The sequence below is a fragment of the Drosophila navojoa genome, chromosome 2 (assembly GCF_054131105.1).
Source record: "Drosophila navojoa isolate 15081-1374.11 chromosome 2, UAZ_NAV_1.0, whole genome shotgun sequence".
In the NCBI taxonomy this organism is placed as follows: Eukaryota; Metazoa; Arthropoda; class Insecta; order Diptera; family Drosophilidae; genus Drosophila; species Drosophila navojoa.
The window spans coordinates 18,027,667-18,053,331 of record NC_142890.1 but is presented as its reverse complement, the minus strand read 5'-3'; the positions used below and the strand labels follow the sequence as shown (position 1 = coordinate 18,053,331).

Genomic DNA, 25,665 nt, shown 5'->3' with positions numbered 1-25,665 from the left:
AACTAAACGCTACATCTTGCCAAACGAAATGGTCGAACTACTCGTGTTTACCCTTTCTTGTTTCTTGCCTTGTGGGCTATGCTATGCAAGTCGACGCAACTTGCAGATTAGATACATAAATGTGTTTGCTTTTCGTTATAAATATTATATTTATAAATGTATAATTAATAAATTTTAATTTCAAGGGTGGGCGTTCTTTTTATTTATAAGTTAATTTTGCTTTGAATTTCTCTCATTATATATATATATATATATATATATATATATATATATATATGTATATCTATTTATATATGTATGTACGTTTAAGGTTTGGGGGAAGAAAAACTAAATTGCCACATTATCAGATTTCCTCAGTGATATATAACATATACATATATATATATAAACATATATGTATGTATGTATAGCATTAATAAGCGTTACCATTTGAATTCGCTCCCGCAACATAACGAAAAACTTAATAACAAAATTTGGATTTAATTATTTCAATAATTATTCTCTAAAGCGAAGAACTTATAACTAAATAAATCATAATATTATTTAGTGGAAAATGAAAGAAACTCAAATTCCCATTTCTATTTTTCTTTCTTTGTGTAAAAACAGTTAATTTTGGTTTCTTGCAATTTATGCGTTTTACTAATTAATTTATTTAATAGCATTTTCATTGTTGGCCTTTGCAATATGTGTTACTGTATTTATCAATGTGTGTGTGTTTGTGTGTGTGTGAGGGGGTACGCGAGTGGTTTCACGCATGTGTGGGCAGAGGGGAGCTACGTATGTATATGTGTGTGTGGTTTCTAACAGGCTGCACTACACGCAAAAGTGAGCCGGTGTCTTCTTTTTATAGGCAAAGTTGAGAGTATTACAAAATATATATATATATACATACATGAATTTATATATATATATATGTATATAAACATATGATTTATCGAAATTTAGCCAATTGTATTGGGGCAGGGAGGCGGGTACGTATATGTAAAATAAGGGAAAGAGAGAAATTGCAGATTTGCGTGAAAACAATTGATTGAATTGATTGTTGATGTTTGCTTGAATTGCTGCTGCTGCTATCCGGTTGCTGCTGAAGTGTTTCACAGTTACTATGATCATCTAAAGATAAATTGCATATATATGCATGTGTACGTGTGTGTGTGTGTGTGTGTGTGTAGAACGTTTCTTGTTACGCCTTTAGTTAATATTAGCTCTTCATGTTTCTAATTTGTTGTTCTTCTTAAGACAGATGGAAGGACATGCTGCCCTCGTTGGCAGCCACTTTCAGCTTCTGCCGCATCACATCACGACTCGAGTAGTCGGGCAACTTGAGATAGTTGACACAGGTCATCACAGATGGTAGATAATCATTGGGATTCTGGTTACCGTCCAAGGTCTTGCGCACAATGGTCAGCGGCGGAGTCAGCGACTTGAAGCCGCCAGTTGGCAGACGTGGCGATCCGGTGACAAATTGAAGGAACGCACGCTGCTCATCACGATTGTACGAGACGAGAATCTCGTACAGAAATTGTATGGCCTGAGATTCCTGATGGAAGCCATGATCGGTGCGGCAGCTGTCCTGCAGCATTTTGAGATCCCAGCTCTGATGCTGTTCGCTGCCAGACCCGCAAAACACGCACTCCAGCTCCTCCGGATAAAACATGCGCAGTCGTTGTATGGGAAATATGGAATCAAAGCCTGCAAAGAAACCAACCAATACGAATATAAGCAAACGGATGAGTGGATGACTCGGATGGAATACGTACCCTCACGCAGCGCCTCGAACTGTTTCTGCACGCCTTCGACAAGGAACCAGTAGGTGACCAGCGAGATGTATTGATGCAAGTTGTGCACAGTGACGGGCGTGTCACGTCCGCCACGGCAGAGCTCAATGTTGGCATGTCCGGGCAATACAAAATCTAGTCCCAAATCAGCAATGGGACAGCCATCCAAATCCAGTTGCTCCATCTGCCCAAGGTGAGTTGTTAATAAATTGCTTCATAATTTATAGACTATCATTTAAGTTTACCTTCTCTTTCTTCTCCATGGCATCCAGATTGGCATCCATTTGGATATCCTCGCGCTGTCGCACCACATCCTGCAGACGCACCAATGTGCTTTGCACCTCGGGCGCGACCCGCTTCAAATCGGCCAGTCCAATTGATAGCTCCTCGTTGATCAACCAGCGATAGAAGGGCAGCGAGAATGGCAAATCGATCTACAAGTGGTAAGCGAAGCAAATAGTTTATAAAATTGTATATAGTGGAGAATCAGGAGGATGATGGAGTGCTCCAACACTTACCATGCGACTGTCCATTACGGCCTTCGCCATGAACTTGCCCAGGAATTTAAACTTGGACTTGGCCTTGGTCATCTGTGGCAGCTTGGAGGATTTGCCCAGAGGCAGAGGAAACAGGCCGTGTGCGGCATGGACGTAGCTAACAGTGGATCCCGTTTGAACGGTTGCTGTTGTAGCAGTGACTGTTCCGGCTGCTGTGGTTGTCGTTATCGTCTGTTCTTCCAGCACTTGGGGGGAATTGTTGGCGCCACCTTCAGTGGCTGCCATATCACTAAACTGCTGTGCAATAATCATGTTTAAAGCGTTGTCATTCGAGCTGGAGGAGCTGTGCTCCGCCAGCGACTGGGCCTGGGCCTGGGCCTGTGCCTGCTGGTTTCGCAGCGCATTGCTGCGACTGTTGCTGCGGGTCAGATGTGTGTTCGTTGGTTGGGTGGCGGCAGCTGTCACGACAGTGGACATTGCAACCGCCTCGCTATTGGACTCCACTGTGTCCTCAATGTGCACCACAGCGTTGCTGGACTTGACCACGTCTGCAATATTGGATGAATTTTGGCGATAGCTATCGCTGCCATTCCACAGGCCCAGATCCGTTCGCTGCAGCTCCGCCGATACCAGGGCATAGAACTCCAGAGTGGGTCCCAGACCGGTGCCGACCTAAAGGGGAGACATTACAAGGATTAGACGAGTCATTGCTAATTGATGCTAAGCCGCACAACAAACCTCATTCTCGTATTGAATCTCCAGCAGGGCCTTGGAGTTACCAAAGTCCTGGAGTATGTGCTCGGCCTGCTTGAGCAGCTCGGCACGTGAGATGGCTCGCTTGCGTCTATCAAGACGTGGTGCCACACGTTCCGACGACTCGGCCGAGTTCAGGTCCGGTGTTGTGTCCAACAGGCGCTGCAGTGCCCGATCCCGATCAAAGCTAGTGGCATAGAAAAGCAAGTGACGTGTCTCGAAGGGGAAGAGGAAGGGGCAGGACATGCCAATCTGAGGCAACCATTGTGGCAGATTGCCCGTCATGATAACCAGCGGATCCTGCAGCTGACGATTCGCCTTGGCCGTAATCTTTGGATGCACAAACTCAGTATTGGCAATGATATTCTGGCGCACCACACAGCCATAGAGGTACTCCCAGTGTCGATTCAGAGCATAAATAACACGCAACATGCACAGAGCATCCAGCGAGGCATCCTGCACAGTGACCACATCAGCGGGCAGGCTGCTGCACAGGAATGGCTTCAATGGTGACACCACCGGCGGGGCAATGCCCTCGTGCCACAGTTCGGTCTTCTTGCGCATAAATTTGCTGCTGGATTTGTGGGATTTCTTGCCGCCAGTGCTGGAGCTGGCTGCCGAGTTAGACGAGGTGGAGGTGGAGCACGATGTGGCGAGCATAAGTGTTCCACTGGACGTAGCATGGCTGGTACTGCTGCCGCTGCTGGTGCTTTGTGTCAAATTTTGCTTGTGGGCCTGAGTGCTGCTGCTACTACTGCAGGAGCTGTTGGGGCCAGATCCGCCAGCGAGTTCCTCCTCGACGGGGCGATAGAAGATGGTGTGCTGCTGCACCCAAATGCTGCTATTGCCTGTAGATGGATTAGATGGATTAGCTTAAATAGATCCATTCGCTTTTAGTCCCACTTACCTAGCAGCATCTCGGACTCATTGTCCGTCTCGTGCTGCTCGTTGACTAGCGGAGAGAATTGCTTGACCGCCTGGTAGACGGTCATATTGTAGGGCAGCACATGCTCGCCGATGAGGAATTGCAGCTTGTGCTTGAAGCCAGACTGGGTCATCACCACAGCGGCCACGTTGTCATCCATATCCTCCTCGCTGTCATCATCGGAATCGGCGCGTATTCCGCCATAGCCGCGCACCACCAAATAACGTTCGATGGCTTGCACCATGGCTAGAGGATCGATCTTGACGGTGCCGCCCTTCCACTGGCGCAGATTGGTGCACATCGGATGACGCTGCAGATTGCACTGGAGATGGCAAGAGCAGAGATCATAAGTAAAAGCTTTGGCGGGGTCTTCAGATCGATTTACCTTCAATTGATGGGTGTTAAAGAAACGTAGTGCGCTCTGGTTGGTGCGTCCGCCGGGTCCGGCTTGGAAATCGTGCACCTTGACGGGAAACTGTTCGAGCTGTGTAACGCAGCCATTCAGCTTGGCCACGAAGGCGCCAAAGGCGAGCGGTTCTATCGTTGGCAGCTGGCCCACATTCTGGAGAAGTGGCTCCAACGGCAATCCGGCAAAGACGTGCATAAAGCTACGCAGACGAGCGTCGCGCTCCACAAGACCTGTTTCGCTGGTCATGTAGTTGAGCATGGCCTTGATTAGGCCAGAATGGTTCACCTCAAACGGTGATATGTCGCTCTCCAGCAGTATGGTCTTCAGTTCAAGGAGCGCATCCAAACAGTCGTGGTAGCTGCCGTTCAACTTGAGCAGAATGCTCGATAAACGTTCCAGGACGGTGGTGCTGGCCAGCGATGTGGTTGAAGCGGCTATTGCTGCGCCACTCGAGCCGGCATTTGCTCCAGCACCCGCTCCACCACTGGCGCCCTCACTCTCGCGGGCTTTGCTACGCCGTGCTTCCTGCTCCGTGTAGCGTTTGACGAAATCAATGGCCTGCTCTCGCACCCATTGGCGTGCCCGCTCCCGATTGGCGGCCGCCATCAGATTGGCATGCGAGATGCTCTTGCTGATGCTGGCAGCCACGGCGGCGGCGTTCATACTGCCGCCAGAAGCGCTGCCCGAATAGGAAAGTCCAGATGAGGAGCCGCATGCGCCTCCAGCCGAGGAGCCGCCGCTGCTGTTGGTGGTGTTACTGCCATCTTTGGACAGTCCGTGATGCGATGCGGATTGCTGTTGCTGCTGTGAATTGTGCGCCGTCTGGCGTCCCCAGCGTGCCGGATTGAGCGAGGACAGAAATGAGGATTTGGTAGAGGAGCTGCTTCCATTATTCGTATTGCCGGCGCTGAAGCGAGACTTGGAATTGCCCGAGCCGCTGTTCGAGCCCGATCCTGTGCTGGGCGTGTTGCGGCCACCTGTGTTGCTGCCGAGACCTGTTCAAATCATAGAAATGAGATAGATGAGAATGAGCCGGGAAAGAGTATATACAAAATGTGGACACTTACTCGTCGCACGGCTGAGCAGCTCGTGCATGGCCGAGCTGGCCGAATTGGTGGCAGCAGCTGCTGCTGCGGCATCCTCTTGCCTGGACTTGGCCCGTCCGCTGCTCTGGGATTTGCGCTTGGGCGGCGCCTTGCGCTTCAGCATATCCGTCATCTTGTGTTGCAGTGCCGAGGAGGACGAGTTACTGTTGTTGTTGTTGGCACTGTTGCTGCTGCTGCTATTGGTGTTAGCTGCTGCCGCACTGGTCGAGGCAACAGCCACGCCCATATGCTGTGGCTGCTGCTGTGGTGTCTGCTGCTGGAAGCTGGCGCCGCTCGCCGGATTGCTGAAGATGATCTGTGCGGGCGTCAGTTGTTGCTGCTGGCTATTGGGCAGTAGCTCGAGCGGTGCAGCTGGCTGCTGGAAATTCAGATACTGTCGTGGATCGCCGGTGGCCGTGGCGGCCACAAAGAAGGCAGCAGGAGCCGGCGCTGCACCGGCTGTGACGGAGGCAACGCCAGAGGACGAACAAGGCGCAGAGCTACTATAGTTATAGCTGGCTCCAGTGCCATCCATTGCAGCAGCAACAGTTGCTGCTTGCTGATGTTGCTGCTGCTGCTGTTGCTGCTTGGCCACTGTGTTGGCGCTGGCGGTGAGCGCGTTCATGGCATGCGAGAAGCTCTTCACACTGTACGATTGGTGCTTGGAGCTGCTGGGCGTGGCATTGGCGCTGCTGGATCCGCCTCCAGTCGAGCCTGAACCCACGCTCACACTGTCCATGAAGAAGGGATTCACCTGCAGGCTGTTCGCCGATGCGGGCGCACTCTGCGATCCGCCCGCATTAGTCGTGGGCGTGGCAGCGGTGCTTAACGGTTTGGGCGAAGGATTAGAGCAAATGGGATTGCTGGGATCGGTCAACTGGGTGAACTGATAGATGACGCCCTCACGGCGGAAATGCGTGCCAAAGACATCCGGCAGCTGACGCATCAGAATCTCGGCCATCTGCAGGGCGCCGACCACAATGCGCAGATCGTTGCTGCCCAGCATGCCGGCAATGTGGCTAGACACCAGCTGATACTTGAGCACCTGCCTCAGGAGCTCGGGCGTCGCATAGTAGACCATGCGCAGCAAGGCGCGCAGGCACTTGTAGCGCACGTTGGGTCCGGCCGAGGAGCTGTACACCTCGTACAGCACGTTGAAGATGTGCTTGATGAAGTCGGCAGCCAGGCCGCGCTCCTCCTTCAGACAAGCGATGCGAGCATCCAGCGAGGGGCGACGCTTCGCCAGATGCGATGAGGAGTTGCTGCTCGTATTGTTGTTGTTGTTGTTGTTGTTAGCAGCAGCTGCTGCTGCTGCTGCCGTGGATGTGGTAGCCGCACCACTTGTGCTCAAGTCCTGGCCAGACGCAACTGCTGCGGCGGCTGCTGCTGCTGCAGCGGGTGCCACATAGTTGGGATTCAGTTTCCGCTGCACGGGTCTGGTGGTGCCCGTATCCTCGTTGATCTGCTGCATGGCATGGAAGTCCACCGTGTAGGTGCGTCCCAGTGTGCTCAGGCTGATCTCGTCCTCGCTGCTTTGATGGGCCGCCTCAATCAGGCGGGAGTCAATGGTGGAATAGTTGTGCCAAGCGCCACGATCGTCGCGCCATTGCCACTGCACCTGATCCTGGGTATTGAGCGTGGGTCGATCCAGCAGAGCGTCCACGGCAAAGATGCCATCTAGCGGCAGGCGTGGCATCAGCTCGCCAATTAAACAAGTCAGCTCGAGCAGCTCGAGAGGCGGGCGTGTCACGAGCTCCACGTGAGTAGCACTGGCCGCCGCCGGCTCAGCGTTGCCGGTGAGCAGATAGAGCAAGGTGGCGGCTATATCGTTGCGCAACAGCGATATGGCTAGGTCCGGGCAGGCGGCGCACATCAGGCTGAGCATGCGCACCACATTGGTGAAGGTGCCCGTGTTCAGTATGGGCGGCGTCACCACCAGCAGTTGCTGGCAATTCTTGAGGAGATCGGGACTGGCAATCTGTTGCAGTCGTTTGCCATCATGTGGGAAACTCTCGACCAGGCGCCAGAAAGCGGTGCAAACGCTGTCCACGCACTTCTTGTCCTGCTGCGAGAGCAGTCGGGCCAGCTGGGGCAAGCTCTCGGAGACGAAGTGGAACTCCTCGGCATGCATGTTCTGGCAGCAGTTGGCGGTGATCGAGAGAGCAGCGCGTTGCGCCACGATCGAGAAAAAGTCCAGGTAGGTGAGACAGGCGCTGATGCCATTCGCCTGCAGTATGGCCTTGTTGTGGCGGCGCGACAATATCTCTAGAGCAGTCAGACTCTGTTCAGCTACATCCATGCACTGGATGACCTGTAGCTTCTCCAGGAACACGGGCACTGCGTCGACGACAGTTCCAGCGGAGCGAGGCAGTGCCTCTAGCATGTAGGCCAGGGCCCGACAGGCGTTGTTCATGATATCAAAATTGTGCTCCATACGCAGCAGCTGGATGAGGGCGGGCACCACCTGCTTGACAGGGAAGCCGGCCAGGGTATCCTCGTTGCCCATGACCAACATTTGGCACATCTCGATGGCCGCCTGCAGCTGTTGGGATTCATCGTGCGACTGCAGACCCTGTAGCAGTTGATTTGCCTTTGAGGTGCTGCTGTTGCCAATGGTCCGGTGAAGAATGTGCGTCATCCGCGGTCCCAACGCTCCAAACAGATGCGGCGGCAGACCTCGTGCCTCGAGCAAAGCTTGGAGGCGTCCCACCTCGCTGTCATCGCTCTCCGAGTCAGCGGCAGCTGCTGCGGCAGCAGCGGCCGCGGCAGCAGCTGCATTCACAGCGGCAGCGGCGCCGGTTGTGGCTGATGATCCGGCACCTGTTACACCCGTTGCTGCTGACTGTCCAGCGCTGGCAGTAGCAGCAGTTGTTGCTGCTGCTGCAGCTGTTGTTGTTGTGGTTACATTGTTGCTGCTACCGCCGGCCGAGGCACTGTTGCCGCTGCCGCCGCTAGGGTTGCTGCTGTTGGCGCCCACTGCGCTGCTAACGTTAACGTTAACGTTAACAGAGTCTCCACGTGCGGCACTCAATGCGGCTGCTACAATGCTGAGGTTGGCCGAGTTAGATCCTATTTGAGAAACGGAATAGAAAGAGAGAGACGAAGAGAAAGAAAATTAATTAACAAAGTTTAACTCTTTCAGCGGTTGCTGCTTTTACGAATAACTAATACATTTAAATACAGTTAGAGTGACAGATAGTTGTACAGACAAACGAAAGTGTTAGCATTAACAGTGCTGTTCAGCTTTGTATAAATAAAACTGCTAAAGGAGTCACCCTGTGTGCTGAGTGTGCGGAGTTGTATAAGGAAATTATAAAAAATAAAAAAGTTTAACGATCAATATTTGTATGCATATATGTATGTATGCGCGTGTTCGTGTATGAGTAAAATGCGTGTATTTATGTGTAAATGTGGGTGTATGCATGGTGCTAGTGTGGTTATATAGCTCATTTTTTACCTGACGTCAGTTGCTGTCCACCTGCATGCGGCGGTCCATTTGGCGCTTGTTGTTGCTGTTGTGCCATCAAACTATATGTTAAAGCATCCGAAGCTGCTAAGTCGAATTGTTTTTTTTTTTTTTTTTTTAAGGAGAACGCACGAGCGAGAGAAAGAGAGAAATGCAAAGAGTAATTAGAACGCTTTCTTTGATTTTGGTTTGTTGTAGATTTCGGGTGAGGTGGGGACAACGGCAGACACCGCGAGCAAAGCGACGCGCACGACGGCAGCAGAGTTTAACGGTCAAAGAGGGATATGACGGGCGACAGATGTATGAGGATCGGATATGTATGTGTGAAGGATGTGAACAAATAATATCGATGATTAATCGTAAATGAAAAACGTTCGATATATGAACAGTACAGCTATCGACGTCTGAGCACAGCACGGATATATCGAGTATAAAAAGCTGCTGTTATCAGCGCTCTCTACAGAAGTCGGGCTGTTTTGCGACTTCTTGGTGCAGCTATAAAAGATTTGCTTGATTGATTGTTGACCCAACACCAGTTTATATATATAATATATATATATATATATATACCATAATAAATCCGAACCCTGACCAAGCATAGATGTACATATATACAAAACGGACCACGCCTGCTCTGCCTAAGGCCCAACACAAAAATTGTACATTAAGTGGTGCTTGCGTGCGTATGTGTGTGGACTAACGGTAAGAAAAAAAAAACGATAGAACAAGAGACGAGAACTGATTCAAGCAAATGTGATACTGATTCGATTGATATTTATGATGGTCGCAATTAACGTCCCGCTTTGCTGGCTGATCCTCCACTTTTGCCTCCTCTCCACACACACTCCGCCAAGCTCTCCTCCACATGGGCACGACTTACCACTGCTGTGCGTTGCTTTCGGTTGCTGCTGTTGCTGCTGCAAATGTTGCTGATGCTGCTGATTGTGATTACTGCGGTAGCTGAACAGAAAGCCAGGCTGGACAATTGTTGCACGTTGCTGTTGCTGCTGTTGATGTTGCTGCTGCAGCGCCTGTTGATGCAGTTGCTGCTGCTGTAGGGCCACGTGTTGCTGCTGCTGTTGCTGGCGCACCGCCACAACCACCGTGTTACCGGCCAATTGCTGATGGTATTGATATTGATTGGGCGGCTGTTGTTGCTGGAGTGTGGCAGCAGCAGCAGCAGTGCCGGGAGCAACAACAACAGCTGCTGCTGCTGTTAATTGGTGTTGCTGCAGATGATGTTGCTGCTGTTGCTGGCCGGCTGCTGCTGCTGAACTCACACAGGAACCCGTTTTGCTACGTGAACTGCGACGCAGTGAAGAATGTTGCTGCTGTACGTAGCCCGTATGCTGCTGCTGTTGCTGTTGTGTTGGTGGCGGCACAAATGTTGCTGCTGCGTAACGTGGCTGCTGCTGGTAAATAATAGACGGTGGTGCTGCACGTGTTTGTTGCGACCCTGTGGAGTTATAGTGATGCGGTTGTTGTTGTTGTTGTTGTGGTTGTTGCTGCTGCTGCAGATTAAGCACTGCAACAGCAGCGGACGAACTGTGATAATAATGCGGCTGCTGTCGTTGCTGCTGCTGCTGATGATGGTGTTGTTGCTGTTGCTGATGGTGTTGTGGGTGTTGCTGATGATGATGTTGCTGCTGTGCGGCTGCTGTGAAATATGTTGCTGTTTGAAAATGTGTTGCTGGCGCAGTGGGCGTCACAAAGGAAGACAAATGAGCACCAGCAAACTGATGGGCGGGCAGCAGCTGTTGCGGATGTGACACCGACTGTTGCTGCTGCTGTTGCTGTTGCGTTGTATACGGCTGCATGTGAGGGACTCCTGCTGCTGCTGCTGCTTGTGCTTGCGTTTGGACTTGGGGCTGGGGTTGGGTTTGAGGTTGTTGTGGCTGCGTGGCCAGTACACTGTAATCAACAATGCCAACAGCACCAGCAGCAGCGACAGCGGCGCTTGTGCTGCGTGTGGCACGTGCCGCCGCCCCGTGATGGCCAGAGGGGGCGGCACGCTGATACCCGGACGTTGTTGTTGTTGTAGTGCCTGTTGCTGCTGCTGCAGCGGCTGTTGTTGTTGCTGGTGTTGATGAATATGTTGCCAGCGTGTTTTTGTTCTGCTTGTTGCTGCTGTTGTTGTTGTTTTGACTTGCTGTTGTTGTTGTTGTTGTCGTTGTTACTGCTGCTGTTGTTGTGGATTTGTTGCTGTTGCTGCGTTTCGAGTGTGGCGCACCTTTTGTAGTTGTGGCTGCTGTTGCTGTAGCTGTAGCTGTCGTACATATTGTTGTTGCAGTTGGGCGGCAAGTAGAGAGGGGGGGTAGAGTAGTGGGAAACAACAGTTAAACAGCTTTGTTTTTGTTTATTTTTTTTTTTTTGTTATTTATTTTTTTTTTGCTTGCAGCTACTCTACTACGTTAGTTGTTGTTGTTGTTGCTTTTGGGTAATGGTAAAATGCAGAGGCTTAGGGATAAGGGGAAGAGCACTTGGCTGTTGTGAGGGGGGATTGTTGTGTTGTACTAGATATTGGGACGTGGGTCGCTGCTGACAATGATGATGTTGCTGCTGCTGCTGCTGCTGCGGCTGTTGCTGTTGCTGCTGATGTTGTTGTTGTGGCTGTGACTGCTTCTGCTGCTGTTGCTGCTGCTGCTGTGAGTGACTGTTGCTGCTCGGCACTAAACTACCTGTATGTTGTTGTTGTTGTTGTACGTATATTTGTGTTCGACGCACACGCACACACATACACATACGCACGCAAGCTTGAGAGAGACTACAGCAACATGTTGCTGTTTCTATTGTAGCTGGTGCGCTGTTGTTGCTTAGCTGCTGCTGCTGCTGCTGCTGCTGCTGCTGCTGTCATTGTTGTTGCCCCCATCGTATTCGTTGTTGCTGCACTTTTGTTGTTGCTGCTGCTAATTGTTGTCGTTGTTGTTGTTGTGGCTGCTGCTGCTTCTGCTGCTACTTAAAACATTTCTGTTTTGCTCTCTCTCTCTCTCTCTCTCTCTCTCTCACACTGTCTCTCTCCCAATCTCTCTCTTTCCTTCACTCAATGCTCCTTTCTGTTTTGCTCACGGCGCGATGGCGCCTCTGCTTGCGCATATGTGTGTTAATTATATATGATATATGCTCAAGATATATAATATATAATTTAGTTTGCTTGCACAAAAACAACAACATCATCATCATCATCATCATCAACAACACAAGACATCAGCAATGAAATATGCTACATATATATATGATCTATAGCATATATTTATATACATACATATTTATATTTATATAGTTAAAGGATTTATATAAATATTTATGATCTGGCATTAACACAATCGTATTAATAAAATTAAAATATGTTTGCAGCAACAGCAACGTGCAAAATGAAACATTGAAACAGACTTTTGGAGTTTTACAACACTGCTGACACAACAGTGTATTGTAAAATATAATTTAAAAAAAAAAAAAAAAACAAATATAATAATAACAATTCGTGTACACACTGGCCACATACTAAATCAAAACACTTGGCAATATCCAAGACTTTTCCATACATAAATGTAATAGGAGTAGATAATAAAATAAATATGTAAAAGAAATTGATGGGCGTATTTTCATTGGAGTGTGAGATATCGGATGGATGAGTGAAATCGAATATTAATTTGCGCGTGAATGAATAGATATACATATATACATACATATGTACATTGACATATGTACCAACTGCTTTCTGATAATTAGATGGCACAGCACACAGGGACTTCTAGAAGGGCGGGTGGGGTGATATGGGCGTGGTTATGAATTGGTTGCATAAATATTTAACAGGCCTTAGTCCAATAATTGTATAACTAAATAAACGAATGGGTATTTAATATATAACCTTCGCTCTTGAAGAGGGCATTCGCAATTCGTCAAGCAGAATTCTTAAAGTCATTGAAACAGTTGCACTTTTTAGAAATTGTTAAGCCAGATTCCAATTGGATATCTGCTTAGAAACGTGCCACAACAGTTACGGAGTACACGCATTATATTTTTATAATGCAATACTTTTAACACATGCACCTCATTACGTATTTACTCTATTCTTGCTTTTGCACAAATTCTGTAAATGTTTTTTTCGTTCTAAACGGAGCGACGGTAAAAATGCGACTGACTTTTGCCAAAGTGCGTTGGCATTGCGAACAAGCACCCACAGACGCACACACACACACATACGTGCATACATATGCACTATATATGTATAAACATATAGAATTTTATCAACAAAACAATTAATGTTCATATATATACATATATATGTGTGTGTGTCTGTGTGTATAGACTGCATGACGCTGCGTAAAAGGCAATTGTACAAGAAATTGTTTCGTTTCTTGATAAGAAATTCGCGCACTTGACAAAAAAGTAACGAACAGAAATAAGTAAATTAAATTCCCTTTGTTGTTATTCTTTTCGGGGTGTGGTTACACTGGTCCATTTGTTAATTCAATGTACAAAATTAGAAAAGTTAAGAGAGCATTCTCTATTCAAAGGAAAGCACCAAATGAGTAAAGAAAATGTTACTAATTATTTATGTACAACAAATCAACAATGCAAGCAATTCAATAAAAAAACATTCAAGGAGCACATATTATCTACACAAACTAAATATTTTATAGTTTTATATATTAGTTAAATATGTTTAGAATATCACAGACTGGAATTTACCAAGAACACCGTAGGTATATTTTATACAAAATAAGATTGACAACTTTATTTTTCGATTTCTTCAACAAATGTCAAGAATTGCTCTTTATACGGTTGCACTGAGCGACAATTTGTTATCGATAACTGAGTGCAACTCTGTCAATCTATCGATTGAATTAAGGTTAGAAAGCAAATTTTGAAAGTAAAATTGTGATTTTTACTAGCTAACCCTAGTGCTATTACTATGTCAGACAGATTCTTTAATCTTGTCGCAAATTCCAGTCTAGATATTCTATTCACACAAATCAGTTAAATCACATATTGTTACTCGACTGTTTTGTAGTCATAGCACATATCTAACCTTGAGAAAACTTAATTCAAAACAAATGTCAACTATCTATTATTATTTGTATATTACACTGTGTTTAGCTTATGGTATATATGTATTGTAGTAAATAAAGGAAAATACAACTCACCACCAAGTTCACCAATAATATGCTCAGCGAGTTCACCCTCTGAGAGATCGTCTTCCTCTTCGTCGAAATCCTCCTCAAGATCGTCGTCCTCCTCGTCGTCCACGTCCTCCTCTTCGCTGAGTTCGTCCTCTTCGGCAACAATCTGGGCGTCTTCCTCGTATGATGAATCCGCTGAGTTGACTATTTCGTAGAAACCCACCTCCTCCTCTTCGGCTTCCACTTCCTCCTCTTGGTCTTGATCGTCGTCCTCTTCCTGATCCTGTTCTTGTTCGTCCAGCTCCTCGGCGGAGTTGTTGCCGCCGGCGGCCTCAAAAAGCCCGTTGTTCGCACCACCGTCAATGGCGGCGGCAGCGGCAGCGGTGTTCTCTTCCTCGTTGACCTCTATGTTGTTGGTCTCCGCCTCGGCCTGTAGATGCTGTTGCTGGTCCTCCAAGTTACCGCAAATGTTCTCGTTCTGCTCCAGCTGCTCTTCCTCCTTGCTTGGAATCTTTTCCGCTGTCCCGTCAATTCTGGCGAGCAGCTGTTGCTGATAGTTGCGTAAACTCTTGCGGTACTTGATGTACTTGTTGCTGGCGTTGGTCTTCTTGTCCAGGCGCTTGACAGCGACGTTATTATTGTTGATGTGGTGGTGGTGGTTGCTAGAGTCCTGGCGGGCAGCGTCAATGGCAGCTGCCGCTGCTATAACCGCCGAGCTGCTGGCCTGAAGCCGTGCGTTTGCTGTTTCCGGGGCTTTACCTAGCGAATCCTCTTGCTCCGGTTGCTGTTGTGCTGCCGCTGCTGCTGTGGACTTACCACGCACGTAACTCACTTTGCGTGTCTTGCGGTAGTAGTTGAGCAAGTTGGTGCTGCTAACGCTCTTGCCACCGCTTGTGCTGCGAGCCCCTGCTCGACCAGCTGCCCCACGCTGCGGAGTCACACCAATCACGTGCTGGCAGTTGCTATTGGTATAGCTATTGGTGTTGGTGTTGCTGCTGCTGTGACGTACGGCGGCCGCGCTGCTGGTGCTTGGCAGCTCCTCAGGCGTGAGAGTCTTGGAGCGTGTGCGCTGGGCCACACAATCGCCGCCGGATGTGAAGCGCGGTGTGCGCTGCAAATGAGTGTCGCTCGATGCACTTGCCCCTCCAGCAGACGAGGCGCCTTCACTGATAGTTGCAGCAGCTGATTGTAATGATTGCTGCACACGCCGCTTTTTCAACGGTGAATTTAGATCCACGTATTGGTCCCCACCGGGCGCAGCTGTAAAGGACATGATGTCAACCGAAAACTTTAGTATAGCCTATGCGTGTAATTTTTTTTTAAATTTTAGCTCAAAGTCGAGGATGGGTTGGTTTAATAATAGTGACGGTTATTTGTGGTGGGGGATACAAAACTTGCTTATAAATTTGTTGACTCGAGTAACCAAAAAGAAAAAAAAAACTGGTAAAAAATTATTTCTAGTCTAGTCTAGTTTATATTATTTTTTTATTTTTTTGAAGGGTGTGGCGCTGCTGCTATTGATGACCTTTACAATTTTGACAAACAAAAGTATAATGCTCTATAGCTTTTAGGATCGGAATCAACAAAGCAAATGTAATTATATTTTTATTTATTTATTTGTTTTTTTTTTTTTACTGAATTTATTTGTCACTCACTTCTCGTACTTTCTGCTTGATTTGAATACTCAACACTGAAACTAACCCTATGCGAGCTGTCAAAAATAGATTACTTTGCGATATATGCATAAGTATCGATATTCTATAATTGCTTGCAATTAATCATAAATGAGTTTTGCAGTCCACACTCTAAATATTCACTGCAACTATCGATACTCAATTTCAATTAATAATTTAAAATATTTGGTGTACATATATCGAAGAAACAAATGCTATGAATATAGAATTCTATTATCTTTTAAATATCACGATCACCTATTAATAAACCTGTTGTATAATCAAAACATTTGCCTTTTAGAAAATTTACTTACATGAACGTTGCTGCTGGTTGTGGTTACTGATGTGGTTGTTGTTGTTAATCTGATGTTGCTGATGCTGGCGCTTGCGACTGCCTGGCGACAAAGATGAATCGTTGGCGTTTACGTTGTTTGAATTTGTGTTGGTGTTGGACGCAGCACGTGTGGAGGTGATCACACTGCTATGTTCTGCAGAGCGTCGATTAACTTCAGTTCCGGTGGATTTCTTGTTAGTCTTGCTGTTTCCGCTGGTTGTTGTTGTTGTCGCAGCAGTTACAACTGCTGTAAGGCTGCGACTCTTACTGCGCGAACGACGTCCGAAGGATGCGGCAGAAGGAGCAGCAGCAGCAGCTATTGTCGTGGCTGTTACTGTTGTTGCTGAATTGCGTTTCTTGCTGTTATTGCGTTTGTTGTTGTTATTATTGTGACTGTTATAATTGTTGCAGCGCCGTTGTGTATTGCCGGTGGCAGTTGCTATTGTTGATGTTGTTGTACTACCGTCGTGCTGCCCCTCCGTCAATGCAGAGAGCGTTTGACTTTTAACGGACTCGGCCATAGACGCCACTTAACCGCACTGGCATCGAACACACTTAACATGCCAGCTTCACAGAGAATTGTTTGCAATTATAAATTGGTCTCTTAATTCTAAAATCTTGTCCTAAATAATAAATAAAGTCAACCGCACGTTTTTTTCCTGACGTTGTTCCTTTAATGTGTGAGCCCCAACGACAGCAGAGCCTTGGCGATAGCTAATTGGTTCACACACACTTTCCGAGTTTATTGGACTTGGTTTTGGTTTTTATTAACTTAGTTGCTGAGTGCACGTTGCGTATTTTGTTTATTGCAAGCAGCGGAGAGTTTTGTGCTGTAATTGTAAAAATAATAGAGCACAAAAGTTGTTTAGTGAATTTGAATGTTTTATTTTATTTTTGATAGTATTATTATTTCTTGACGTCGTTTACATCAAATTGACAGCACGGCGAATATTGGTAATCGATAAATTTGTTAAATTAGCCGTAAATCACAAATGCAGCCAACTTAGCAACGTAATAAAATAAAACACAACAAAAACAATAAATAACGTCGCGACCAAATACAATTCGAAATTAGTAAAAGAAACACTGAGCGCTGACCTAATGACTATTAGGGTGAAGAGCCGAATGAGAATAAACTAAAAAGATCAGTGAAAGCAAAATAGGAAATGCACAGAGGGTAGTCTGTGTGCGTAAAGCAAGGCTGAACAAAGAACCGGTCGCTGTCGCTGAGGATTGTAGCAGATTTGGTGCCCCTGTCAGACAGGTACTCGCATGTATGCAGAATAAAGGAAAATCCAGCAGAAATGAAAATTGATAAGCAGCAGCACACAAACGAATACACCACCATCAAAACGCAGATATAAATATACAACACGCGCGCTCTCCCTCGTTCGCTCGCACACAAGCAATTGAGCACATTTAAGCAACATATGTGCGCAGTAAGCACATACAGATATGTTAATAAATTAACAGCTGTTTGCAGCAGCAGCAGTCACCAACACGTGCACATGCCCTATAGAAAGAGAGCGAGAGCGAGCGCGCAGATGTTGGCAAGCGACTTGTTTTGAGTGAAATCCGTCTATATCGCACTCAACTCATACACACACAGAGATAGAGTTTACATAAAGTGAGCGCGCACATGCTGTGCTGCTAATCAGCTGTTCTCGGCCGTTTTGTTTATGTTTTGCTTTTCGTAAGCAGCGCTACGCTGCGCTGTTGGCTGACTGCCCCTTCTTCCTATGTATGTGCGAGCGAGCGAGCAAGCGAGCAACGAGTTGGAACTCGTTGTATGTGTATTGTGTGTGTGACTTGTCATGCTTGTTTCGTCGCTGCGAGAACGCAATGCACGATCCCGCATTTATATATACACGTATACAAACTCATACATCCATAGATACGTATGAAAATACAATAAGCACACGCGACGAACAAAAGATAAAAAGCAAAACAAGCAAAAGGCAATTGTAGCAGCAGCGTAGCACAGCAAACGTGTTGGCGGCAACGGCAACGCCGCCCTTTGCAACGCAGGCAGCGACTTCGCATCGTCTTGCCTACACTACACAAAATAAGTGCGTAGTTTGTGTGCGCCCTCATATTAGTTTGTCAGCTACTCAAATCTGACACGAAAACCAACAAAAGCAACCGTCAATCACAGTAAAACGAATTGAGTTCAAGGCCGTTTTGAAATGAAACCAGCAAAACGCTGCCGACATGAAAATGTGTTTGAATTTGATTTTTTCGCTAGTTTTGTCTATCTTGCAGCCACAAGTTTTTCACACAAAAAAAAAAAAAAAAAAAAAAAAATTAAATAAACAATACAAAAAATGTGCGAGGCCGCAAATGGCAGTGTTGTATATACTGTATATACATACATATGTACTTGTGTATATGTATTGATGTGCGTGTGAGTATTTTCCTCGCGTGTGGCAACTCCAACATATGGCATGTGGTTTGTTTGTCAATGGTTTATCAGCAATTGAAAAATATAAAGGGCCTCGACTTGTACGTATATATTATTAAACACAGTTACAAAGTTATATCTATACAAGATATTAACCGCTTTAAAGGAATAAATTCATTCTGTCAGTTAATATGTTAAATTTCATAACTTTTGCTTTGTACACTGTGAGACGCATTAATGAGCTTTCACTGAAGAACTAATTCTATGTATTTTTGTCTACTCCATCGAAACCCTGCACATCGCAGTTACCTTTCGCCCACCCTGCTGCCAAACATAATGCTGATAAGAATATTTCTATTTTTCTACTCCACTAACACAATGGCTGTTCCCTCACCAATCCGCCCAACCATTAACTGCTACCCCTTACAATCGTTCGTATTGTTTGTAACTTATTTATATATATACACATACACATATGTATATGCTATATACGTATGTATATGCTGTAAACTCAGTCGAGCATATGACGACGCCAGTAACATAACGGACTGCGAACAGTGTTGCCCCATCAAGTTTTCTAATTTTTTTGTTCATTTTGTGTTTCTTCACTGGTTTTCTATTTTCTATTACGAAACTGCTTTTGTGGCCTACGCACAGCTGAGCAGCAACAGCAGCAAATGTGCGAGTGAGAGCACTCTAGGAAAGTGGGGTGTGTATTTTGTTTATGTGTGCGTGCAGCAGCGCTTTCTACAGGGTAGAGTGGGGGACTATCAAAGGGCCCGTCGTCACTGTGGCAACTTAACCGTAAAGCAAGTTGCATTGGAAATTTTTCGTGTCGCGTTGCGACGCAGTTATATCCAAGCTACTCTAAACGAAAAGAACGCAATAAAGCACTCTAAGCATGCGTGTGTGTGTATGTGGCAGCCCTGGTGGGCTAAGAGCATGCAACAATTAAACAGAAACCTTGCCACTATTAGTGTTTCGCTTGCCTTGCACTATAATATCTGCAACAAGAGCCGATTCAGGTCTTCTAATAGTTCCAATAACAACAGTTCGGCCAAGAATATATAAAACCAAATACTTGTTGCTAATCGCGGTACAAAATGTAGTTGCAAACAAATACATTCACATACAAACTACATACGCCATTGATGGGCATTTATATACATATACCAAGTGTTATATACGAATGTGCTATATAAGCCACTTGAATATACAAGCAAGCCTATATACTGTTATACACACACAAAGAGAGCGAGTAAAAATAATAGACAACACATATATTTGCTGCACTTTAATAGAATTGGATTGAAAATATAGAGTGTTAAAATAGTTTCTCAAAATCAGAGCCAGTTTTAACTTAACGAATAGTTCCCTTATTTATTTTTCCTTTAAATTTGTTTTGCTTCCTTTGCTGACGACTGTCGATTTCCAGTATAAATACAAAAGGGAAAAGAAGAAGCGACGCAGACAGCGACATCAACGTTGTCGCTTACCTCGGCTTGTGCATGACAGAGAACGCACGAGGGGCAAACACATGACGACGTTACACTAACACAGACTCACAGAGCCCCAATATCTCTCTCTCACACATACACTCACGGTCTTATAGTCGAGGGTATGTATACGTGTGTACATAACGCAAGCAAAGCGAAGGCAAAAATTGCTTGAAATAAACGAATGCAGCACCAAGCATTTCAATACAAATGTTGCATCGTTTTCAATTGCTACGTAATATTTAATGAATGTGCTTTTTAATTATATAAATATTTACTGCACCTTTGCTTTACATTATGTACTTGCTCACACACAGGTATGTAGAAAAAATACGTTTCTACGAACCATTTTATAGCTGTGCACGCACTGAAAGCCAACTTACGACTGACAGCAGCGACGTCAATGGCGACCCCGTGTGAACGAAACGAAACGAAACGAGAGAGCGAGCGAATGAGCGAAAAATGAGTGAGAGTGATTCAGACGAGAATCCATTTTAAGACCCACACATTCCCACAAAATGTACGTTAAATTTAATATTCTTTGTATACAGTATTGTTAATCAACACGAACAAATGCAATCAATATAAATGTCAATTTAATATCAATATCTAATTTTAATAGATGAGACAAATAACTGGTTTAGTTTCGCGTCAGCTGGCGACAAAGGCACTCAGAGGACCATTAAGCAGGTCACTCAACCCTTGCTGCTAAATGGCAATGAGGTCAACAAACCGACTCAGTAGCTGCACTAACCGACTTTTTATTTAATTTTATTTATAAAAATTAACGGCCGCTGTAAAACATTGCTTAACGTCTACTAAATTGAATAAAATCTAACATATGAATAACCTTTTAGTTCTAAAATGATATTCCATTTCACTCAAAATGGCTGCGAGCAAAGAGATTGAAAGAGTGAGAGCGAGCGCATGAAACTCTAGGAGCGCACTCTGATGTATTTGGGGGTTGAATGTGTACTCGTTGCTCGCTGGAATTATTTTTTTCTTTTACCTGTGAATGCCCTGTTGGAGTGAGATTAATATTGACCTGATCAGCTGATCAAGAGAATGGTGTGTATGTATGCGTTCGGGTTTGAGTTTAATTCTTGGGTTACACAAACAGCTGTTTATTACACACATACACATTTATTTATTTGCTAATGTATGTATTTACGTATAGCATGTGAGCAATCCTCTAATAGGGTCTCCGAATAACTAACCGGACAGTCGACACGCAGTTCTTTTTTTTTTTATATACAAATAACAGCCACGTAGGGCACTCCTAGCAGCCAGACATAGGCTGATATAAATAACAGCCACTTGTTTATTTTAGGATAGATAACATTTCAATTTGATTTTCTTTCGTTGAATAAGACACAATCGTACCCAAAATGGCTGTTGACCTGTGTGCGAATCGCAGTGAGCACGCTTTTGAGCGACCCACGCTGCGCAGTCGACGTCGCTGCTGGCCTACTTGAAAAGCTACTCACCTGCAAATGCAGCGTGCTAGCGAAACAACAACAGCGTGCCTTAAATGCAACTAGCTGGCAATCGCGAGTGAGCAAACAGATGAGGTTGTAAAACCAGTAACAAAAAATACAATAAATATGCAAACAAACAAACAACAATGTATACCGCATACATGCATACAAATACATACGAAACAGGCAATGCAACAGCTCAAAAGAGCGAGAGCTCACTCAGTCAGCGTCAGCGTCGCCGTCGCCATCGCTGCACAACGAAAAAGAGGCCACGGCCTGCACAGCCGACGCTGCCAAATTGGGGCGAGCAGCAAAGAGAGCATAAATAAAGAAAACAAAGTTAAACAACAAATTCAAACGAAAAAAACTTTCGCTTATCGATGATATTCTTTCTCATTTGCATATCGATATTTAGCGCACGCACATATGCCTATCGATATACAAGTTTTATTTTTGTTCATTTTAACCACTATTAAATTTCAGCACAAACTGCTGGCAGAATGGAATGTAAAACCACATTGCTGCGAATGTCCAGCTGCAGGCAGATGCAACGTTCACTATCTATGCCGATCATAATTTCCTCATTGGGCAACTGGAGTGCATTGAAGAATGCAGATGCCTTTCGTGTGTCCACGGAGCACCGAATTTCCGACTCAGTCTCTGCTCCAGCACCCGACTGTCCTTGATCTGGTTTGTGCAGCAGCAGTCGACTGAAACGTGTTGTTATTGTAGCCATTTCAGATTCCGCTACCAGATTTAGTTCGCCGGCTGTGCTGCCATGGAATATAAAACTGGGCGAAATGTTTTTTAACTTATCAATCAGACTGCGCAGCAGTCGAAGCGATGGAACGCCGAGCACAATTTGAGTGTTCGGCACCTTGGGCAGCATATATGAGGACCAATCGCTGGGCGGGACCACAGTCACGGGCACATCGTGCACCACCTCACGCGGCTCTGAGGAATTAGGTGATACCACCGATGCTATCACCGAGATGCAGGGAAATTGTATTTGCTTCAGCTCCAGCTTACAGCTGTGGACGCTACTGCTGGAGCCAGACCGCAGGACGGCAAGAGCGCGGCTGAGATGCATTGCGGACATAACCAGCACGATGAGATCATGTTCTGGACGTGCTGGCGTCATTTGGTATTCTGGAAAATAATCTTTGGACGCGATGCTGACCCACACGAGCGGCGATGAGGTCGAGCAATGCTCCTCATTCACAATTAAATGCATTTGCTCCTGTGCCACTAGCATGACGCATTCCTTGGCCAGCTTGGCCAACGTGGCGGCAATCGCCTGAAACTCGCGCATGTAGAGCACGTCCAGCATCTTGGCATGGAACTTCATGGCAGCCAGAGACCAGTTGCTGAAGGATGCGACGACGACGCGCAATACGAAAAAAAAGAACAAGAAAAAGAAAACAAAAATCAAACGCTGGCTGCCAAAAAAGAAAAGAGAGGTAGCGAAGCAGCACAAAGAAGAATTGCAAAACTACACCAGAAAGTAAGGTGAATTTACGTATACCCTACGGTCTATTAACCATATCAATATATTATTGGCTACATTTACATTATTGTTAAAACACTTACATATATATACTAATATAATATATTACATATATATATAATATATATTACATATATATATAATATATATTACATATATATATAATATATATTACATATATATATAATATATACTAATATATAAATACGCGCTAATGAAACATAAAACTGAAATTCTTGCTATGATCAGCCTGTCGTGAAACTAGAAAAATAAGTGACATGCGAAACAAGTAAGAAAACTCGTCGGGAGCGCCCGACTAGGAGAATGTTACTCCAATTCCTAAAGGCGTCGACATGATCAAGAATATATATAATTTATGGGCTCTGCCATGTCTGCGCTTATGCCTGATACATAAATTTTAACAAAACCATTATACCTCAATATCCCATTTTCAATGGGTTCAAGGTATAAAAAAGAGAAGACAAATGCGGAACGTGACAGACTCGCAACTCGAGACGACTCCAGGAATAGGACAGAGCACTGGGCCTGTCAGCCGAGTTCAATGTACAAAGGCGCACTTATACACATATTTATATATACATATATGTATATATACATACATACACAACCACATGCATACACGGCTAGCAAAGTCAGCCAGGCGAAGTGCAGACAAAGCGCAAAGCAAGTTCGAGTTGTGTTTTGGGTTTTTGAGGGGGCGAAACAACGTGGAAAGAGTAAAGCAAATGAAACACACACACACACGTACATACAACCAATTCTCTCACACACTCGTTCGCTATACACACAAAGCCACCGACATTCACACAAACAACAGGATTTTGTTTTTATTCGCTGCACTGGAAAAAAGGAAGGCGTCTACATGGCCCAACTGGCTGCAAGTGGAAGCGTATTAAAGGACGGTAGCTGCTCCTCACTCTCGACAACGGAAATCAAATTATGTATATGTAACCCGTAGGCGTCGACGACACAATCTGGCGGTCAATTCACTGCTCTGGCGTGCGTTTGGGGTCAAAATATTTTCCTTTTGCAGTTCAATCAACTTTCAAGGTTAAATTCTGCCAGGCTGTCTGCGTTGCTACATGGGTAATACAATTATACTGGCATTCTAGCTGCTGGTGCTACAAGCGGTAATTAAACTCGATGTCCGAAAGTTCAGCAATCGGTAATTTTAACCAAACAAACAAACGTTAAAATGTGACCTTGATTTTTGTCGCTTGGCGGCTGTGGCTTGAGCAGTCTTCCATTTTCAATAAAAGTTTTAATAACTTCTCAATGACGTCATACATGACGCGTATATATTTCATAAGCTTTTGTAAATAATATTTACTAAATATTCAAATGCCGATGACATTCCGGCTGCTGTGGATCATTACTTGCAAAAATTGAGCACGAGTTGCCAATCGCCAGAATAAACCTTCAGCGCAGCTCAATGCAATGTGACCATAAAAGCTAAACAAATAGATAATATGTATATGTACATATATTTATTTACTTATACATATACATTTGTACATATGAATGTACAAACAGAAACACACACGCGCACCACAATGCACACTGAAAGCCATATAAAAAGCTGACAAGAGGCCAAAATTAAATACAAATAAAATACGGTGCGCATGAAATTCACCGTGACTGCATTGAGGGAGGCGAACACACACATACACAGACGAACACACACACTCTCGGACCCTGAGCATAAATAAAAGAGAAAGTAAAAAACTTAAGATGCTGCGCATCCGTCCGAAAAAAATTATGCTTGCTTATTATTTATTAATGAATACACAGAATTAAACAAATCACTTTATATATACGCACACACACTCTTAAAAAGGCATTAACACACACACATTTGCATTTCGTAGGACACGCAGCAACAATGCTGCGCTGATCAGCGTTGCCAACCAAGTGAAGAAGAACCCTGGCAACCATATACTTCCCATTTCCGATTAATAACTTCCTAGCCTATAAAGAACATTTAAAATTGGCTTAACGTACCTCTAATCATTCTTTGTGGATCAGGCTCGAGAATTTTCTTTACACTTGAAGCCAATGTAAAAATCAATATCGTTTGTGTTCGCTTTACCTCTGGCAAAACTTTATCGCTGCACACTCCGTAACACTAGAATTGCATGGTTTTTCACATATTGTCATGCATAGGTTAACAAAATGTTTTATTAAGTACTTGTTGCAATCAATAAATGCACATGAAACGAATCCAACTTTGTCTAAAAAGCTATCAAAAAAATGCAAATGGTCGACATTTTGTTTTCTGTCTGACAGGCCACTCGCTGCTGCTGCTGATTCGACGAAATACACAAATGTGTGTATGCATATAGTTGTGAGTGTATGCGCGTGTATATGAGCGTGTGTGTCTCGTTTGGCTGACCAGCGGAGCCCCAGCAGCTAAATTACGTTTGGTACTTGCCACAAGCTAAATACTGCATTTACATAACTGTGTTGAATTAAGTGTAACGCAGAGATATTACACTTACCTTTTTGCTAATTGTTTATAATAATTTGCACAATTTTCACAGTTAGCAATATTTCAACACGTAACTAAACTCCGACTCCGACACTGCCGTCAACAGCACAGGTCACACTGTTCTCGAAAACAGTGTTACCAAAAACCGTAAGACGAAAATCTCACTGTGAGATATCGATAGGTCTCCTATATTAATGCACCAATTGTAACTTTCAACATCTACAGCAGCTG

The 25,665-nt window shown here is 45.2% G+C and overlaps 2 protein-coding genes across 10 annotated transcripts; both read right to left on the bottom strand.

The window, feature by feature from the left end:
- Positions 1-107: 107 nt before the first annotated feature.
- On the bottom strand, positions 108-25,582 carry ctrip (E3 ubiquitin-protein ligase ctrip). 8 transcript variants are annotated; one of them, XM_089260604.1, is made up of 13 exons: positions 25,445-25,582; positions 16,024-16,873; positions 14,061-15,296; positions 9,794-11,179; positions 8,905-9,000; positions 5,430-8,516; positions 4,339-5,357; positions 3,936-4,275; positions 3,014-3,876; positions 2,297-2,947; positions 2,024-2,212; positions 1,761-1,962; positions 108-1,692 (listed from the first exon to the last, which is right to left on the bottom strand). In XM_089260604.1, exons 2-13 carry the CDS (start codon positions 16,562-16,564, stop codon positions 1,235-1,237), a joined length of 10,068 nt encoding a protein of 3,355 aa, XP_089116730.1. In that variant the 5' UTR covers positions 16,565-16,873; positions 25,445-25,582; the 3' UTR covers positions 108-1,234. The 8 variants fall into 8 exon arrangements, with proteins under 8 accessions (XP_089116730.1, XP_089116739.1, XP_017967508.1 ...); XM_089260613.1 differs by having other exon boundaries at positions 8,905-8,997; XM_018112019.3 differs by having other exon boundaries at positions 9,794-10,369.
- Hus1-like (Hus1-like checkpoint clamp component) lies at positions 21,805-25,583 on the bottom strand. Of its 2 annotated transcripts, none has more exons than XM_018112023.3 (2): positions 25,445-25,583; positions 21,805-22,785 (listed from the first exon to the last, which is right to left on the bottom strand). In XM_018112023.3, exon 2 carries the CDS (start codon positions 22,764-22,766, stop codon positions 21,891-21,893), a length of 876 nt encoding a protein of 291 aa, XP_017967512.1. In that variant the 5' UTR covers positions 22,767-22,785; positions 25,445-25,583; the 3' UTR covers positions 21,805-21,890. The 2 variants fall into 2 exon arrangements, with proteins under 2 accessions (XP_017967512.1, XP_089116762.1); XM_089260636.1 differs by lacking the exon at positions 25,445-25,583 and adding an exon at positions 25,036-25,391.
- Positions 25,584-25,665: the final 82 nt, after the last annotated feature.